The sequence below is a fragment of the Myotis myotis genome, unplaced genomic scaffold (assembly GCF_014108235.1).
Source record: "Myotis myotis isolate mMyoMyo1 unplaced genomic scaffold, mMyoMyo1.p scaffold_m19_p_2, whole genome shotgun sequence".
Lineage (NCBI taxonomy): Eukaryota > Metazoa > Chordata > Mammalia > Chiroptera > Vespertilionidae > Myotis > Myotis myotis.
Window position 1 is genome coordinate 62,481,979 of NW_023416324.1, and position 18,217 is coordinate 62,500,195.

Sequence of the window (18,217 nt, forward strand, 5' to 3'; positions counted from 1 at the left end):
CACTTGACCAGGAGCTTTGAGGGAGGATTCCCAAGAACAAGGTGGCATCTTAACTGTGTCTAAAAGCAATGTTCTCCCACACAAACCTTCTGATCCCCAAGAACATGGATCAGTGATGGTGTTAAATTATTTACACTATGTATCCTCCCAGAAGTCTTTCACTTAGGTATTTACAGAGCATAGTAATTCTTCTAGCGCTGCAATGAGTAAAAAGAAAACTGAAAAAGCTAGTATGAGAACCTTTCCCCTTCAGCTTACTAGTACAGGAGCCACTAGGTAAATATAGGATAGTGCCAGTCAAGTGTGATCAACTGATGATAGCAATACAGAAATAAAAATAGTTTCTATGAATAATAAAGTTACAGTATAAGATTGCTGTTTTTTTAAATGTTTTAAAATCTTTATTGCTGAAAGTATTACAAATGTTTCCTTTTGTTTCCCATTGACTCCTTCTAGCCTGCCCCCACTCCCCACCCCAGGCCTTCACCACACTATTGTCTGTGTCCATGGATTATGCATACATGCATACAGGTTCTTTGGCTAATCTCTTCCCACCTACCCACGCATCCCTGCCTTCCCTCTAAGATTTGAGTCTGTTCCATACTTCCATGTCTCTGGATCTATTTTGTTCATCAGTTTATGTTGTTCTTAGGTTCCACATATGAGTGAGATCAAGTGGTACTTGTCTCTCTCTGACTGGTTTAGTTCCCTTAGCAAAATACTCTTCAGGTCTCTCCATGCTGTCTCAAAGGGTAAGAGATCCTTCTTTTTTACTGATCCATAGTATTCAGTGGCATAAATGTACCATAGCCTTTTTAACCACTCATCTACTGATGGGCACTTGGGCTGTTTCCAGATCTTAGCTATTGTAAATTGTGCTGCTATAAACATATGGGTGCGTATATTCTTTCTGATTGGTGTTTCAGGTATCATAGGATATATTCCTAGAAGTGGAATCACTGGGTCAAATGGCAGTTCCATATTTAATTTTTTGAGGAAACTCCATACTGTTTTTCATAATGGCTGCACCAGTCTGCATTCCCAACAGCAGTGTACTAGAGTGCCCTTTTCTCCACATCCTCACCAGCACTTGTCATTTGTTGGTTTATAGCTATTCAAACAGATGTGAAGTAATACCTCATTGTTGTTTTAATTTGTATCTCTCTGATGATCAGTGACTTTGAGCATTTTTTCATATGTCTCTTAGCCATCGTATGTCCACTTTGGAGAAGTGCCTATTTAGGTTCTTTGCCAATTTTTAAATTGGATTGTTTATCTTCCTTTTTAAAAGCTGTATGAGTTCCCTATAAAATTTGGATATTGACCCTTTATTAGATGTATCATTGGCTAATATGTTCTCCCATACAGTGGGCTACCTTTTCATTTTGTTGGTTTCCTTTGCTGAGCAGAAACTTTTTATTTTGATGTAGTCTCATTTGCTTATTTTCTCTTTTGTTTCCCTTGCCCTAGGAGATGTATCTGCAAACATATTGCTACAAGTCGTGTCTGAGATTTTGCTGCCTATGGTTTCTTCAAGGATTTTTATGGTTTCACGACTTAAAAGTCTTTTATCCACTTTGAGTTTATTCTTGTGTATGGTATAAGTTGGTGGTCTAGTTTCTTTCTTTTTTTTATTATTTGCATGTATCTGTCCAATTTTCCCAACACCATTTATTGAAGAGACTACTTTTATTCCATGGTATGCTCTTGCCTCCTTTGTCAATTAATTGAGCATAATGGCTTGGGTTGATCTCTGGGATCTCTGTTCTGTTCCATTGATCTATATGCCTGTTCTTGTGCCAGTACCAGGTTATTTTGATTACAGTTGTTTTGTAGTATAACACAACTCAGGGGAAGTGAAAGTGACTGTATCATAACACCAGTTAAGGAACAGAAATCAATGATTTCTATTACAGCGACCCATCAACTGCAGGGCAACACATGGAATAAATAAGAGCAATCATGACTCTTATGAATTATTTGTTTCACTAAACTATAGGAAATGAATGACCTGGGTTTGTGTAAGTTTAATAAATGGCACCATTAAAGACCAAAATATCAGAGGAAGAAAGTACAGTATTTGTAAGCATAAAAACAAGATTTAGAGTAGATTGAAAAGTCACCCGCATAGTGGGCTACATAAAAGCTAGCGATGCTTGAATGGAAAAGTACACAGGACTTAGTAAAGAAGCCTGAGACGGGTACTGTGGTGAGAAGTCCGGGGAGAAGCACATCAAAGCTACATGGGTCATTCAGGAAAACTATTCTTTCTCTAAATAATCAGAACCATGTGATGTCAGTTAATTTTAAGGCTATCACGTGACCAAAATAATTCCAACATTATCAAATCAATGACTGAAAGATCTATGGAAGCTTAATGTTTTGAAAAAGCAAAACAAGTTACCAGAAATTCTTAACCTATAGGAGTCATGAACCCTTATGAGAACCTGAGAAGGTTTTTGGTCTTTGTCCTAGAAAAGTGCACACACCAGTTTCAATGATGGTACCTTGTACCAATGGCACAATCTGCTCAGCAAATACGCTAACCAGCACAGGTGCTGTTGCTTTTCAGCTTGCATGACGCTTAACCTCAAAAAGAGATGTGAAAGTTTGTTTCCAAAGCCTTCCAAAGTGGGGTGCAGGTACATAAGAGGGTTTGTAAGACCGGTCACTGGTATGTGATAAGAAAGAATTAGGGCTTCTAACTGTATTAACCTAGCAAAGAGAAGTTAAAATTTACAAGTTGCAATATATGAATTATTACACATCACACCGACAATGCCCTCACTTGGTCAGAATGCCAGATGCCTGTGTTTCACTTGGGTATACAAGGCATCCTGGGAAGAGTGCTCGTTCCTAAAGTAGGGGGTTGATGGTGGCTCCCTCACTGTTTTTCAGTGCATCCTCACCACTTAGGGTTTATGTGGGTCCATTTAAGCATTTTTAGAGTATATTAACCCTCATTGAAAAGGGCAAGAGGCATAAAGATTATTGCAAATGCCCGGCAGGCATGGCTCAGTGATTGAGCATCAACCTATGAGGTCATGGTTCGATTCCAGGTCAGGGCACATGCCCAGGATGCAGGCTTAATCCCCAGTGTGGGGTATTCTCTCTCATCATTGATGTTTCTATTTCTCTCTCTCTCTCTCTTCCTCTATGAAATCAATAAAAATACTTTTTTTAGAAAAAGAATATGAACTTTCTTAAAAAATAAAATAAAATATAGGCTAAATCTACGATTGTTAAATGCCTGGCCCTACAAATATATACTGTGCCCTAACATATTAGCTAATGATACTAGGAAGTTATAATAATATCAGAAAATCACTGCATTTAGTAATTCATTTTAACATCCTTAACTGTCTCACTCCTTAAAATGTTCACTTTACCTTTTTTATAATCCACATGGTTCTGAACACAAAAATATAAATAAATACACATTCAGAGAAGGTGGATGTTCTTTTAACCAATGGGGATACGTTTTCAAAAATATTTGAGACTACTTCTCTAGTGTTTCAGAGCTCCCACCACACCGTAGACGTGGCTGTCCTTTTGTTATCCCAGCTGATACAATAAACTCATGAGCTTGGGAGAAACTGATGTTTAATATATTTTATTGATTTTTCACAGAGAGGAAGGGAGAGAGATAGAGAGTTAGAAACATCGATGAGAGAGGAACATCGATCAGCTGCCTCCTGCACAGCTCCCACTGGGGGATGTGCCCACAACCCAGGTACATGCCCTTGACCGGAATCGAACCTGGGACCTTTCAGTCCGCAAGCAGACGCTCTATCCACTGAGCCAAACCGGTTTCGGCAGGAACTGACATCTTTGTAGATCTGCACCATCTGGTCCCACCTGCCTTCCCACTGTCATTTCCCCCGAACTTAATTCTGGTCATAATTTTAAATAGACTATAACAAACTCTATCCCTAATTTCTGGCCCTTAGAGACAACCACTTTTCTCTAATTTTCTCAGTTATTTAATATTTCTAAATAATACTATTCTACTATATTTCCTCTTTTGGGGGTTATCAATGTCTATCCTCCTATGAAAAATATGGATTATCTGCCCCTCACCAGCAAATACATGCATTTTCATCTCTCCATTCATCTTCCCATTAAAGTTTTAATAAGATTTTGGAGTAAATTAACATTCATAATTTTGAAGCAAATATGCAAATACTCTTCACAATTGAGCTATTAATACACCATGGTTTTATATTCTTTCTTGTAAAAAAAAAAATTTTTGGAGTTAATTGTCTTTTCCCCCATTTGCTTAGTTTTCTACATCCCATCCAGAACTCTATCACCAAACTCTGGCTGAGTCTGCCAGCTCCCCTCAATTCATTCGAACAAGTTTGGGGAATCCTGTTGACTTCTTTCTCCCCCCAGGGGCTTCATTCCTGGAGCCCTCATCCTCCTGCTCCAACCTACACTGGTTACTGTCTCATCCCTATCCAGGTCCCTCAGTGTGGGAATGCCCTTCACCTCCTTACTAAATCAAGTTCCACATTTCCTGGATCCCATCGCCACCTCTTTCTTTGCTCCCTCATTTCTGTGGAGAGTGTCCTTCAAACTCTTCCTGTGAAAGCAAGCCTGGAAGGTCAATTTTGAAACTTCCTGTGGCAGACACTGCTAGCTGCCTGCCCAACCTCTATCCCCCGCTCCCCTTCCTGATTTTGTTGAGGGCAAGGAATATGTCAATACTGAAGGACAGAATAGTTTGGTACCAGAACTAGACAAGAACTCAGTGCCACTGTTTTCAATGTGGCTGCACACTGAGTCACCTGAGGTGCTTCAAAATACTGATGCCCAGCACCCACCCTCGGAGATCCTGTCCTTGTTGGTGTGGGTACCACCTGGACACCTGGGCTTTTACCTGTTCCTGGCTTCTCATTGTATAAATGAGGCAGCTAAGGTACCCTGAGGTTGCAACTTGCCCCCTATAACAAGAATCCAATTTTACTGACCTCTTTGTCCAATGTTCCTCCTTGATCCCTGAATTAATATTTCTGAAGGAGTAATGGCCTGTAAGATGGTCAGGAATGAAGAAAATGGTATGTTCAAATAAAGTAATTTCAGACATAATGTCTCTTATTTAAAATGTGTGATCAGCCCGGCCGGTGTGACTCAGTGGTTGAGTGTCCATCTAGGAACCAGGAGGTCATGGTTTGATTCCTGGTCAGGGCACATCCCTGGGTTATGGCCTTGATCCCCTGTGAGGGGTATGCAGGAGGCAGCCAAACAATGATTCTCTCTCATCACTGATGTTTCTATCTCTCTCTCCCTCTCCCTTCCTCTTTGAAACATACATATATATATATATATATATATATATATATATATATATATATATATGTTTTAAAATGTGATCATTTGTTAAACAATGGCATCCTAGTCCATAAATTCAGGAGACTTCTCAATGGTCACGTTGTTGAAATGAAAAGGAAAAAACAAGTAAAGCTACATGATCGAATGAACCCAACATTTACCTCCTCAAGTTATCTTTGTGCTTCAGATTCTCTAGAGCAAACACTGGGTTTCCATTCATTCTCCTCCACTGACACACTGCTGATTCCACTTCCCAGGCCTGGACTTAATGGCTCCGCAGCATGTGACACCCTTCTCTCTGCTTCTAGAACTCCCTGCTCCCCTGGTTTTCTTCCTGCCTCACTGGGCATCTCTCAGCTATAATCCCTCATCCTGCCACCTTGGCTGCACAGTAGAACCACCTGGGGATTTTCAAAGGTTTCAGTGCTTGGCTTCCAGGCCCTAGACATTCTGATTTAATTGGTGCCCAGGTATGAAGTGGACACTGAGATGTTGCTAAGCTTTCCCATGATTCTAATGTGCAGCAAATACAGAGTCTGATGTTGATTTCCCCAATCTTCACATCCACTCAATCAAGTCTTCCTTCAAATAAATCATTGCCCGGCCGGTGTGGCTCAGTGGTTGAGTCAACCTATGAACCAGAGGGTTGCAGTTCAATTCCCAGAGAGGGCACATGCCCAGGTTGCGGGCTCCATCCCCAGTGTGAGGTGTGCAGGAGGCAGCTGATCAATGATTCTCTCTCATCATTGATGCTTCTATCTCTCCGTCCCTTTCCCAATATATTTTAAAATATTTTAAATATATATTTTAAAAAATACATCATGGATTGGTCCCTGTGTCTCTTGTATATCCACTGCAGCCTCCCTTCTACATGCTCTGTCATCTTTCCTTACAACTGATAGTCTCCCAATTCTCCACATTGTAGCCAAAGAAGTAATTTTTTAAAATATAATTTTACTGATTTTTTACAGAGAGGAAGGGAAAGAGATAGAGAGTTAGAAACATTGATGAGTGAGAGAGAAACATCGATCAGCTGCCTCCTGCACACCCGCTACTGGGGATGTGCCTGCAACCAAGGTACATGCCCTTGACTGGAACCAAACCTGGGACCCTTCAGTCCATAGGCTGATGCTCTATCCACCGAGCCAAACCGGCTAGGCTAGAGAAGTAATTTTTAAAGCAGAAGTCAGATATCACTTTCCTGTTTAAAACCCATTAGCAGCCTCCGCCTGCTCTCAGACTAAAATCCAACCTTTCCACCACTGCCTAAAAGTCTCCTGCCCACACCTTCCCATGCCCTCTCTCCCCTCCCCCTCACTACCTCACAGCCTCCTTCCTGGCCATGGAACAGCCCCTGCTCTGGGCATTGCATTTAGTTTCATTGTCTGGTGCTACTTGCATGTCTGGCTCCTTCTCATCCTGTTCTTCTCAAGTGCCACCTCTTTAGAGAGGACTCATTGAGCGCTCTATTAAAAGGGACATCTCTGCCTGCCCAGTGTGGTCCAGTGGTTGAGTACTGACTCATGAATCAAGAGGTCCCCGGTTCAATTCCTGGTCAGGGCACAAACCTGGGTTGCAGATTCTATCCCCAGGAGAGGGTGTGGGGGAGGCAGCCGATTGATGTTTCTCATTGATATTTCTCTCTATCCCTCTCCCTTCCTCTCTCTAAGATCAATAAGAACATATTTTAAAAAATAAATAAAAGTTACTTTCACCATTGCCATCACTTAATTGCCTTCATAACTGAGATCACAATCTTTATTGATCTCCCCTACAAGAGAACTTCATGAAGACTCAGTCTTGCTTAACACTATATCGCACAGCATACAGCAGAGCACCTAACATATAACAGGTGCCCAATGAATATTTGTTGGAAAAAACAAATGAGTCAATGAATGAGACAATAACCGAGTACATGAACTTTTCCTTGGCCAGTACCATTAAGGTCAAATAACAACAACAAATTTAATACAAATATAATAAAAACAATATAATATAATAGAAAGTCTAAAATGTTAATATGAAAATTGAATTAAAATATATTGAAATGTATTTAGGTAATTTAGTTGCTTAGTTTACTGATGGAAACCCTATTTTGTTTCAGTTAATATTCCTAAAATTTTTCCAAAGAATGAATTAGCCAATGAACTGTTATGAAATTTTGGAACTCATTGTGGAGAGTGAGTTAGAGTCCTCCCTCAAGCCAAATACAAAAATAAAACTTAGACACATTAAAAAAATAAAAGAATAGGAGCATGGAACAGACTGTTGAATCTCAGAGGGAAGATGGGGGTGGGTGGGTGGGAAGAGATTAACCAAATAACTTGTATGCATTAATGCATAACCCATCGACAATAGTGTAGTGAAGGCCTGTAGGGGGGCCTAGAAGGGGTCAATGGAGAAAAAAAGGGGACATATGTAATACTTTCAACAATAAAGATTTTTTAAAGTAATAAAAATAAAGCATAAAATACAGACCTAAATTTATGCGTATATGTATGTGTGTGTGTATATATATATGTGTGTGTATGTGTGTGTGTATATATATGTATATACATATATATGTAATTTAACATGCCCTTCTAAGCAAGACAAAAGTCAGAAGCCATGAAGATGACTGACAGATCTTAACACAAAAATTTGACTGGGAAAAAAGGTCTGCAATATATTTAAACAGCAAAAATTTACTCTTACTTGTAGATAGTTCCAAATTATTAATAAGAAAAGCACAACCCAATATAATAACTGGCAAAAGATCTGAACAAGCCAGTAAACATTTAACAACAATAATGATAAAAAAGAAAAATGTGCATTTTTGAAGGGCACTTGGGCAGTTCCTAGAAAAATATCTGTATTCTAGAAATCAAACTTCTATGGAATTATATTACAAATGTTAATTAAAATAACCAGTCAAAATGATGATTACAAAAACATTCATTGTAACTTTGTATTGACTTAAAGATGTCTGTGACATATTGTTAAATTTTTTAAAGTTATAATGTAAATACATTGAGATTCCATTTTTCAAAAAATGCTGATATTTATATCTTTATTGTAGACATTTTAAAAGGCTAAAGGTCCAAACCAGAAAAAAAAATCTTGCTACTCTCTCTGAAATAGTATTAGGGTCATCTTAATTTTCTTCAGGTTTTCCATATTTTCTTGATTTTTTTTGGCAATTAGCATGTGAAATCTTGAGCTATTATGAGTTAAAATAAGCTATTTCAAAAAGAAAGGGTCAAATAATATGCATCAGGTAATCAAGCATTTCCCCAACCTTAGTTTATAAGTGGGGAATGGGTGGTGGAATGCAGAGACTGAAATTCAGTGTTTCCACAACAATGACCATATTGGCCCAGGGTGAATGACACTGCAATCTGGCCATTGGAAGATTTCATTTAGACCAATCTCAAGCAACTCCCACATCAGATTTTTGTTTGTTTGTATTTTTATATATTTTTATTGATTTCAGAGACAAAGGGAGAGAGAGGAAAGAGAAACATCAATGATGAGAGAGAATCACTGATCAGCTGCCTCCTGCACACCCCCTACTAGGGATCGAGCCGACAACCTGGGCATGTGCCCTGGCCAGGAGTCAAACTGTGACCTCCTGGTTCATAGGTGGACACTCAACCACTGAACCACACTGACCGGGCAGGTGTTTTTTTGTTGTTTTTTTTTAATTTATTCTAAATTCCTACAGTGGACTGATTAGCTAATGGTTTGCTAATCTCACTAAAGAGGGAGAAAAAGGAAGAGAATCGAGGAGAGAGAGAGATGTGTCCAGTTCTCTGAGGCTCTGGGGTAGTTGAGACCCAATTAAAGGAAGTAAAAAAAAAAAAAAAGTCAGAGAAAGAAACTTTAGTTACCTTCTCAGCACAGCTCTCAGAACATAAAATCAAAACCATGGGCCAGTCTTCTCCTGAGAAGAAAGACTGTAGGGGCTTTGCATTTCTCACAAGGGCCACCCATAAAAGATGAGCTTGCTACACGCTGTAGGAATTTCCCTAAAGAGAGCCATGCTGCTGAGTTCCCATTCCACATCCTCCCATCCCCACGGGCTGTCTCTGGCCGGCAGGAAAGCAGAAGTACAGCCACACATTTTGAAAGTGCTGGTTGTGAACAAGCCTCGCCCCCTTTGAAAATACATCCTGAGGAGTCAGCTTTCTGAGTCAGAAATAAGAAAAACAAAACTCTATTTTCTCAGCCAATACCGGATTTCAAATGCAGTTAAAGCTGAAGATGATGACTGGAATTATGGCATTTCTTATAGTTTTCTTTCTCTAACATTTTCAGTATGTGCCCAGTTTAACAGGTCATGCTAATAACACTGTAAGTAAATGTAAAATTAAAAGAAGTTATAAAATTATAAATAATATTTTTTCCTCAAAACATTGATTGAATTTACCTTATTTTTGGACAGGCCTCCTTCAGCGTCCGTTGGGAAGTCCCTAAAGTCACCCTATTTCTAGCAATTCCCTCAGGTTGCTATAGGGAAGTGATGGCGAACCTATGACATGCGTGTCAGAGGTGACACGCGATCTCATTTTTTGGTTGATTTTTCTTTGTTAAATGGCATTTAAATATATAAAATAAATATCAAAAATATAAGTCTTTGTTTTACTATGGTTGCAAATATCAAAAAATTTCTATATGTGACAGGGCAGCAGAGTTAAGTTAGGGTTTTTCCAAATGCTGGCACACCGAGCTCAAAGGGTTCGCCGTCACTGCTCTAGGGGATACAGTTTTCTTTAAAAGCCCACCATTTAAATGGTGGTTCTTCTGTAATTACAGACACCAAAGATGATTTCCCAGAATCCTTAGCCTCACTAGTCACGTTTTAGACGGAAACCGCGGGATTTATTCCAGGGGAGATGATAAGATTCAACCTTCAGAGGAGAAGAAAGGAAGCAGTCCCTCTGGCTAATGGCTTGTCACCCTGGGGAGCAGGGGGCAGGGGCCCACGCGCAAAACAGAGAAACCTCAGCTACAGGCAGGATGAAGGAAGTGGGAAGGAAAAAGCCCAGAAGACTGCCAAAGTAAGCAAACAAGTAAACAAATAAACAGGCTTTAAAACACTTGATAGGGAAAAGAATATTGCAGTTTGACAAAGAAAATGAAGTCTGAGAATAAAATGGCTTTTCTCATAACAGGTGCTATAAGAGCTCAGCTGATTTCATTCTTCAGAACTAAGGTCAGACTCCAGGCTTCAGCTAAAGGTGACCAACAGCCCAGCCTCAGGAAGATTCCCCTTTTAATCTTCATAGCCAAAGGGGTTTTCTTCGATCACTGTTTTTACTTTGAAAATTGTAGCCAGAAGAAGCCACCCGTTTTAAGAATTGTCTTATTCAGGGTTTCACTTTCCTACTAGAGACCTAGCCAAAGAGATTAGTTTCTGAAGACAGTCGACCCTGACTTGGTTCTGTATTCTCTGCCACTATGTTCAGAACTTCTCTCTCCCTATTCTTACCAGTACTTGCTTCTTTGTGATATTTCATATCGCCCTGCTGGTGTGGCTCAGTGGTTGAGCGTCGAGCTATGAAACAGAAGGTTCATGGTCAGGGCACATGTTCCAGTTGTGGGGATCGAACCCCATTGGGGGGCATGCAGTGGAGGACTTACAGGAGGCAGTGGAGGGATGCAGGAGGTAGCTGATCAATGATTATCTCTCAGCATTGATGTTTCTCTCTCTCTCCCTCTCCCTTCCTCTTTGAAATCAATAAAAATATTTTTTGAAAAAGATATTTCATATGTATTATTTTGTTTAAAATACTTTTGATATGCTTCTCCTTGAGAGAAAAGAATGAGGCCTCTTTAAACACTGCATCGGGGATTTATCACCTTTTAACTGCAGGAGGTTAAATAAAATTGGCACTATTATTGTGGCCTCTGCAGGGAAATGGCCAGGGGAAGTGTGGGAAAGGTGCCTGGTGTTGAAGGGTCCGGGCCACAGAGCCTGGTTTATGGGAAGTTCTCATGAAAGGAGAAGGGAAGTTTCTTGGCAATGAGAGTTTGACTGGCCTTAAAGTCTGAAGAGGAAGATGAGCTAAAATGTTGAGATTGCTGGGCTCAGTAGGAAGAAGCTACCAGATGCCCCTAACTTGTGCTGTTTGGTTAGCGCATCACAAAGGTGGTGAGCAATTTCTAAAGTGTGAAGTCCATATCCGGCCTCTGGGGAGGAGGTTGTTGGCCCCTTCAACAGAAAATATCAGAATCTGCGTCCTGACACCCACAGCCCCTCCTACCTCCCCCTCACTGACCCCTTCTTCCATTCTCAGTTTACAAAGACACACAAGCTTCTGTTGTCCATTGGTATTGTACATAGTATTTTTCAAATTTGTATCCCTTCAAAAGCTATTTATAGGCACACCCAAATGTGTGTCCTCCCATGCTGTAAGAATGGGAACTTCTGGAGATTCTCACTGGATATGATAAACCGTTTAAGTCCTGAAGGAAAGGTGCTAAGAAAAATACTGGACTTGAGGGAAAAAGATAGAAAGGTAATTGCACCACACCCACCATCAGCACAAACCTGCTTATCAATGTAAGCAGAAGACAGTGGGTGAAGGAGCCCTGAGTCAATTTGCTCCTCACCTGTTAAGGACAACCCTTTTAGGAAGGAATATGTATCTTCTACCCATCTGCCCCATTAAATAGACACCCAGCATTAAAGGATATAATTTATAAGTTACATGATACCCGGTTATTTTGTTGCAAAAAGTTGCACCCAAGTTACGTCTTCTAATTCAAAATTGGTCTTTCAAGAGTCTACAAAAAAATGGCCCACTTGCTTGGGATGAAATACTCCTCTGGGCAGCCACGAGGGATCCAGCAAATCCTCCTCTTTGACGTCTGGCTTTCCTTGCTAGCCTTAAGCCCACTTTATAATATTGTGAGCGCTGTGCAGGCAAGGCAGGGAAGTCTCTCTTCTATTTTAAGAAAGTTTAACGACCCACCACTAGATTTGTTTTGCAAGCAGGGAACAGGGAGCCAAGGCCCCAAAGCCCCTTTGTACTCATCACGCCCAGACGCAGCCCCAGGGCTGGCTGGTGGCAACTTTGACCACTGACGTGGGGCCCCGGGGAAGCGCCGCTGGCTGCACTGTACCCTTTTCATGCGGCAGAGGCCTTGAGGTTAACCACACTGCAACCCTCCCACCTGAGGAAAAGGCCTGTTTGTTCCGGAAGACAGAGCCCAGCCTCCCTGAACTAGCTGCTGGCAGTTAACCTGAGCGTCCCCGGGGCAGCAGGACGGCTCCAGTCTAGACAGGGAAAGCCGAAAGCCGTCAGGATGTCTGCAGGGTCCCACATGCCCAAGGGCGCAGCTTCCGCGCCTCGCCTGACGGTCACCCCGAAAGGGTACAGTGCAGCCGGTGGCGCAGCCCGGGGCCCCACGTCAGTGCTCCAAGCTGCCACCTCTGTCGGGCTCCCTGGCCTGGGGCAGAGGACAGCCAGGCCGGCCTCCGCCTTCCAAGCTTTCCACGGCTCTCGGGTTCGGAGCAGCAAACACCTTCCTGGCACAGGCAGGTCGTCTAGACGGACCGCCTCCCTGCTTCGGGCGCATCCAGGAGCCTCCACCAACCCCAACCGCCCCCCCCCCACCCCCCCGGCCTTCGCCCTATTCTTACCCTCCTGCCGCCGCGCAGACCTCAGCCCCGGCGGACGGGCGGGCGGCCCCCGGCGCGCTGTCAGCCGGGCCTGCGCCGGGCTGCGGGCTGAACTGCGCTCGCCCCGCCTCCGGCCCCCACCTCCGCCCCGCCGCCCCCCTCCCCGGGGAGACCTTTTCCTGGGAGACTTTTTCCACGTGTCGCGAGCCATTCTCTCAGGGAGGCGGGAAGCCGGCCTGGCCGGAGGTGGGAGACGGAGAGGAGGCGCGGGCGCTCGAAGACCGAGGGGAAAGCAGCCGGGGAAGGGGGCGGCGGTGGCATCTCCGGGAGGGACCGTGGATGGATGGGCCCGTGGCGCGCCCCGGGGTACTGACCTGCCGCCCGGCCCCCAGGACAGGCCTGGGGCTGTGCTCCACACGGGCAGGTCCAGCGCCTCCGCTCCGCGAGGCATGGTGGCCCCGGCCCGCAGCAGAGGAGCCGAGGGCGGTCCGCTGCACCTGCCTGGGCCGCCGCCCCGGCGCCCACGCTCACGTCGGGGTGCCCCGCGGCCGGCCCGCGCCGCCGCCTGCTGGTCTGCGGGGGGAGGACAGGGAGCCGCGCCTCCGAAGGGGTCTGGGCGCCGCTGTGCACTCCGCCCCCCGGCGGCGGGGCCGCGCATCCCAGCCCTCCAGCCTCTGCCGTCCGTCCTCCCTTCCCGAGGTCTCCGCGCCCCTGGCTTTCCTGCCCGTGCCAGTGCCCATGTCTTTAGCCGCGTCCCTTTAGATGCGTTCAGGACACACTCGGAGCGCCACGCCGGTGCTGGACACTGTGATGCACGGAGCAGCACCGGCCCCTTCCCTGTGGGACCTCACGCTCGTTGATAGTTCATTCGTTGCAGCGCGGTGGGTTTTTGTTGGTTTGCTTGCTTGTGTTTCCGACGTGCACGTTCACAAAACTCCGTGACCAGGGTCCTGTTTCAGGGATGTTAAAACAGCTACCCGCGCCCAAGGGAAAGGAAAGCGATCGCCTTCTGGTTGCGTGGGGCGGCTGGAGCGGCCCCCGCGCGGGGAGCGAGTCCGCGTGGCCCCTGCTGGCGCCCGGGGACGGGGAGACCCGCACCTCCAAGCCCGGGACTCGCTGAGCCCGGCTCCCGGCTGCAGCCTCCGCGGCTCTTTCCTCCGCGTGCACGAACGGAAGGTGCCTGTGGGAAACCCGACGTGAATCTTAGCGATGAGGGTGGAGGGCTCCTGACCAAATGCCATGTTCCGCTGAGGGTGGTGTTGGCCTGGCAGTTTGGGCCCGGCCAGCAGGCTCCTTCCGAGGGCGTCGGCTATGCCTACTCGTCAGGTGGCAGCGGCAGCGACTGCAGGTCCCTAGTTCCAGGCTGTTTGGGTCCGCGACTGTTTAAAAGGTCTGTGGGTGTAGCCAGGGCAAAGCCGACTCTGCCGGGTGATTAGTATACATATGCATCTCCAGGTGGGAGCAGTTGGACAGAATAAGGTACATTAAAGCACACACAATTGACTCTCTTTTGCAAGTCACTTCCAATAGGCAACGATGCCTTATTTTAGAACCCCTTTCATCAGAGGTGCCTACTGGGTACAGGCGGGCTTGAAGGATCCCGTTTATGTAGTCACAGTCGCCGAAGGGGGGGCGCAAAAGCGGTGTGGTTAGGTTCCTTTTTAGAAGAAACGGAGCGGAAATGTTACAGCGCTGTCCTTGTGGGCAAGGTGGGGATGCTTGGGGGAGGGGGACCCCCGTGAAGGAGGCGGACAGTGGTTTCACTGGAGAGTGTTGGAGGAGAAAAGCCATCATGAAGGAACGAGCCTAGTAACCTCAAAATGCAAGGACACCACGAGGGACAATCATTCCTTTAAAGGGATTGTAAAGTGGGATAACTTTTTTTTTTTTTTTTGGTATCAGCACACTTCTCATTATAAGCCCTGGCAATTCTACACAATAGCGTACCAGCAGGTAGCTAAAAAGAAAGCTAATTGTTAATACTGCATTTACTAAGAACGTTTACCACGCGCAAGCTCTGCATTAGAGACCTGAGTATTTGAGCGCCTACCAGGTAGGCAGATTGATTTTCGTGTTATCTCATTGAATGCTCAGCACGCTGTGCTGTCATCTCTCTTTTGAAATGAGGAAGTGGTTTTAGAGAAGTTGAAGTTACTTCCCGGAGGTCGCCAACAGAGTGTGTAGAATGCCCAAGATTTCTGTTCCGTGGTTGAGTCTCCAAAACGTTTATTCTCACAACACTGCTACACTGACAACGACATGGTGAACAGTTGCTGCCCTCCAGCAGCTTTCCTGATCTGGAGAAGTTTCTGTCAACAGCTGCACACCTGTAACAACCTATAAATAGTTGCACAAAGTGGAGCCAAGATGCATGTACATAAACAGCCAAATGCACATGTTATCAACATGTAAAAGAAAATAACTTCTTATAGAACCCTGTTGAGGGAAAATAGTTGCAAACGGGAGCCCTGCGTATTGAGATATTTTAATGTGCAAATGAAACATCTTATTGAAGCCAACTCTGAGTCAGGAGGTCTGGGAGAGGCCTTGAAGTTTTATATTTCTAACTAGAAGCTACTGACACTGCTGGTCCCTGCACCGCTCTTTAAGTAGCAATATTGAACTTGAGAGTATGAGGGATTTGAGGATGGAGAAAAGGGGAGGAGAGTGAGAATGGGAAATACTTGAGTCCGATGGCTGTATTATACAACCTGAAAGACAATGAATTATAGTTTCTAGGGACCTAATCGAATCATTCTGTAACTAGTGAGTTAGATCGCAATAGGCACGATGTTTTTCACTTTCAAAACGCAGTGCTTATGGTACACCCCAGCTCACATTTCTCACTGGCAGTCATGGTCATTGTTTTGTGCTATGCTTTGTTTCTTTCAAATACCTGTGTTCTGTTCTGTACTGCATAGTACAAAAAGCTATGCACCCAGACTCAAATCTGTAATGACCAGTAACCACATAACACAAGGACCTTCTGCTCAATAGTGTACTATAACAAGGAATTTTAAATTTATAGACCTGGAATTTCTCTAACAGGTTGTCTTCATATGAAAGTTTAATTGATTTACAATGTTAAATGGGGAATTTTTTAAGTCTAGGAAGTATAAGACAGGCTAATAGTAAAAATGCATTAATTTTCTGGGATAGGCTGGCAAGAATAATATTCACTGTGAAGTTTATGCAGAGAAAATACAAGCAAAATAGGAGAAACACTGCTGCCTTTTATTTACTTACTGTTCACATCCTTTCCAATTTTTATTGATGTGCAAGCAGTCTTTGTACATTGTAGATATCAATCCCTTGCCAGTTGTAGACATTGTAAATACTGTATCTCCTTCCAGAATTCACCTGTCTCAATTTTGTCCATGGTGTTCTTCCTGGAATGGAAGTTCTTACTTGATATTATGAAACCAAGATTAAGAATATTAATCCACATGACTTGTGTTTTTGCAATCTTAAGAAGGGTTACTCAACCCCTGAGTCACAAATCTTTTTCTGCATTTTTTTTTACATTATTTCGTTTTTATTTACATTATTTCTCATCAAAGTCCATTATACTTCAAATTTGCATGTGGTGAGAGATAGAAAGGCAGCTCAACTTTTCTATGTAACTAAGTCAATTTTCAGCAAATTATCTTATGAATCAGGGGTTAACAAACCTTTCTTTAAAGGGCCAGGCAGGAAATATTTTAGGCATTGGGGATGTACTGTCTCTGTTGCAACCACTCAACTCTGCTTTTGTAGTGTGAAGGCAGTCACAGACTATATGTAAACAAAAGAGAGTACTTGTGTTCCACATATCACGGAGTATTATTTCAATTGTTAAATAATAGGCTTTCTTTTCAGTTCAGTTTTGGTTCACAGCAAAATTAAGCAGAAAATAAAGAGTCCCCATATACTTCCTGCCCCCACACATGCAGAACATTCTCTACCATCAACATCCCACACCAGAATGGTACCTTACTAATGAATCTACATTGGCACATCACCCAAAGTCCATACTTCACATCAGGGTTCACTCTTGCTGTTGTGCAGTCTATGGGTTTTGACATGTATGTAACTACATGTGTCCACCAGTATAGTTTCATACTGAATAGTTTCCCTACCTCCTATAGACTGAATATCTGTCTCCCCTCCCACCCCCAACCCCCACCCCTGCAAATGCATATGTTAAATGCTAACCCCCAGTGTGATGGTATTTGGGAGTGGAGTTTGGGGGAGATGATTAGGTAGAGCCCTCATGAATGGGATTAGTGTTGTTATAAAAGAGGTTCCTTGCCCACTTCCACCATGTGAGAACACAGCACATACACAGCTGTCTATGAACCGGAAAGCCGGCTCTCACCAAGTACCAGGTCTGCTGGCACCCTGCCTCCGGAACTGTGAAAAGTAATTTTCTGTTGTGTATCAGCCACCTTGTTTATGTCATTTTGTTATAGCTGCCCAACAGGATTATGACACTGCCCTAATAATCCTATGAGCTCTGCCTGTTCATTTCCTTCCTCCTTGACAACCCCCGACAACCACTTTTTACTGTCTCCATGGTTTTGCCTTTTCCAGAATGTCATATAGGTGGAATTACAACATATGTAGCCTTTCCAGATTGGCTTCTTTCACTAATTATATGCGTTTAAGGTTCCTCCATGTCTTTTCATGACTTGATAGTTCATTTCTTCTTAGCACTAATATTTAATCATCTGAATGTACCAGTTTATGTCTGTATTCATCTACCTGTATAGTTTCATACAGAATAGTTTCACTACCTCCTATAGACTGAATGACATCTTGGTTGCTTCCAAACTTTGGCAATTATGAATAAAGCTGCTATACACATCCATGTGCAGGTTTTTATGGACATGAGTTTCCAACTCATTTGCATAAATACCAAGGAGCACTATTGTATGGTAATGCTCTATTGTATGGTAAGAATATAGTTTTGTAAAAAACTGCCAAACTCTCTTCCAAAATGGCTATCCCATTTTTGCATTTCCATAAAAGTTCATGTTGCTCCACATCCTCATCAGCATTTGGTGTTGTTAGTGTTTTGGAATTTGGTTATTCTAATAGGTGTATAGTAGCATCTCACTGTTGATTTATCCGCAATTCCCTAATGCCATATAATGTCAAGCACCTTTTCATATGCTTATTTGCCATCTGTATATCTTCTTTTTTAAAAAAAAAAAATATATATATATATATACTTTTATTGATTTCAGAGAGGAAGGGAGAAGGATAGGGAGATAGAAATATCAATGATGAGAGAGA

At 43.3% G+C, this 18,217-nt stretch overlaps 1 protein-coding gene across 3 annotated transcripts in view; it reads right to left on the reverse strand.

Annotated features, from left to right (window-relative positions):
* The window catches only part of MCOLN2 (mucolipin 2), a 58,254-nt gene extending 44,766 nt beyond the window's left edge, over positions 1–13,488 (reverse strand). Inside the window, exon 1 of one of the 3 annotated variants that reach the window (XR_004974281.1) lies at positions 13,315–13,488. Coding sequence is in view for 1 of the 3 variants with exons in the window: in XM_036351690.1 (XP_036207583.1) it covers positions 13,315–13,391 (77 nt within the window). In the remaining 2 variants the exon portion in view is untranslated. Of the gene's footprint in view, positions 1–12,961; positions 13,053–13,314 lie in introns of those variants that run through there. The other 2 variants (XM_036351690.1, XM_036351691.1) reach the window with 2 other exon arrangements.
* Positions 13,489–18,217: the final 4,729 nt, after the last annotated feature.